A 1,773-nucleotide genomic window follows, 5' to 3' on the forward strand; every position below is an offset into this window, starting at 1 on the left:
CAAAAAATGGTCCTGTAAATCGCATGATGTGTATAATCTACATTGCAAAACCAGTGGTTAGTAATGTCGTCAGAAGAAATTAAAAACTGTCTGAAATACACCAATGTTCAATGTTCGGCATGAAGAAAAACATTGTAATCATCATAAGTAACAACTGTAATGAAATATTCGCAAACCCTTCGAAACAGTGTGATGTTGTATGTAAACTGGCAGTAGAGGGATTAAGTTGCCATTTTCAATGCTAAAATGGCAATGATTCCACCTAAAAAGTCGAATTTAACTTTTATTTGCCACAGTCGTTGTACTATAATTAATGTTGTAAGGTAATCCTGATGTACCGATATATGTATCAGGTAAAATTAGTGTTGAAAAGAAAAAATGCAAATCACATAATTTAGGTCGTTGCATTTCCTCTTCTCTCTATGAACATTTACGTTGCTTGTTTGGATGCATGTTACCTAGCTATCTAGCAATTGCGCTCGATCTACCAAACCGGAAGCCAATTACAACCCGATTCTGTCAATTTTGATTAGCAATCATCGGTATAAAATAGAACATCATCAGCATAACAACTTCATTGTAAAGTATCGAGTGTTTCCAGCTACAGTGCGACAAAAACCAGTTGAATTTTCCAGAATGGCGTTCGTCACCTGCAGTTTACTTGCTTTACTTTTGACAATCAATATTTTCGGGGCTAGCGCTTGTGTAAGAAGTTGGAAAAACCTTATGGAACGGCAATAGTACTTGCTGAGGACATTCGTTTCCATTTCAGAACGATGGCTACGAGTTGATTATTCATAAGATCGAAAACTGCGCCGGATCCAATCAGGTCATCACTATTGATCCCAAATCGACTGCTTCTTTGACCAAAGATTGTAAAGTCATTTCTAAGTCGATGGTGAAAACAGTCGGGTTCACAAGTGCTAAGGTAATGAGTTGGAAACAAACATGTTTGAACAAATGTTAAAATAATCCCGTCTTCCGAAAGATGACCGTTCTGGTCTCGAAGAACGGACTGCCGGTGGTGAGCGAAAAGATCGACCTATGCGAAAGCATGGCGGACTCGAAAAACAACAAGGATGCGGCCGAGATCATGACGATGTTTGGCGTGCCGGATAAGTGTCCCGTGGAGGCAGGCGAAATCAAGACCGACGAGAGCCAGGCGTACAGTTTGGAGAAGTACAAAGACGATCTGATGGTGGCCGAGGGAAAAATCACGGTTGATTCGAAGATTCTCCATGACAATGTGAGGGCCGTTTGGGAAATGGTGTTTTTTTTTTTACTTACTCAAGGTACTTTATGGTTTGGTTTTCAGGGTGAAAGCTGTTTCAAAATTAATATGGAAGTTAAAAAAGCAGGAAGCCTGATGGGATAATGTGATTTGCTGGCTCTTGAACGATCGAAAGAAAATTCGATTATTTACCTGTTTATCCAAACACATATTTTTTTTTGTTATCCAACTGAGTGAGATGGATATAGTTTGATTCGAATAAAATAAATTTTGGACATGAATAAAATATTTATGTACTTTACAAATAGATCGAATATTTCCACGCTATAGAACAATATAATAACAAACATTGTTAGAAACAACAGGTTTTGATAAACACGAAAAATTAGTTAGACTTGTTTCAGAACTACTTCATTTCAGGTTTTGTTATTATAACTCATTCAGATTCAATTTTGTTATCAAAATTATATGGAAAAATACAAAATTGTTTCAAAATATGTTATTTGTATCTCGCGTTGATAGAATTTAGTAATTTTTAGACG

General features: G+C 36.7%; 1 protein-coding gene across 1 annotated transcript; it reads left to right on the plus strand.

Moving 5' to 3' along the window:
- Nucleotides 1-590: 590 nt before the first annotated feature.
- Nucleotides 591-1,517, plus strand: LOC129731826 (uncharacterized). Its single transcript, XM_055692158.1, has 4 exons — nucleotides 591-705; nucleotides 773-928; nucleotides 989-1,246; nucleotides 1,316-1,517. The coding sequence occupies exons 1-4, from the start codon at nucleotides 637-639 to the stop codon at nucleotides 1,373-1,375; spliced, it is 543 nt and encodes a 180-aa protein (XP_055548133.1). The 5' UTR covers nucleotides 591-636; the 3' UTR covers nucleotides 1,376-1,517.
- The last annotated feature ends 256 nt before the right edge of the window (nucleotides 1,518-1,773 follow it).

This window comes from Wyeomyia smithii, chromosome 3, assembly GCF_029784165.1.
Source record: "Wyeomyia smithii strain HCP4-BCI-WySm-NY-G18 chromosome 3, ASM2978416v1, whole genome shotgun sequence".
Taxonomy (NCBI): Eukaryota; Metazoa; Arthropoda; class Insecta; order Diptera; family Culicidae; genus Wyeomyia; species Wyeomyia smithii.

Excerpts from the sequence above, each read along its gene's own strand:
- LOC129731826 (XM_055692158.1), top strand. The coding sequence starts at position 637 with ATGGCGTTCGTCACCTGCAGTTTACTTGCTTTACTTTTGACAATCAAT. Across the intron at positions 706-772 it reads TTTTCGGGGCTAGCGCTTGT|AACGATGGCTACGAGTTGAT; the intron begins GTAAGAAGTTGG and ends TTTCCATTTCAG. Across the intron at positions 929-988 it reads TCGGGTTCACAAGTGCTAAG|ATGACCGTTCTGGTCTCGAA; the intron begins GTAATGAGTTGG and ends GTCTTCCGAAAG.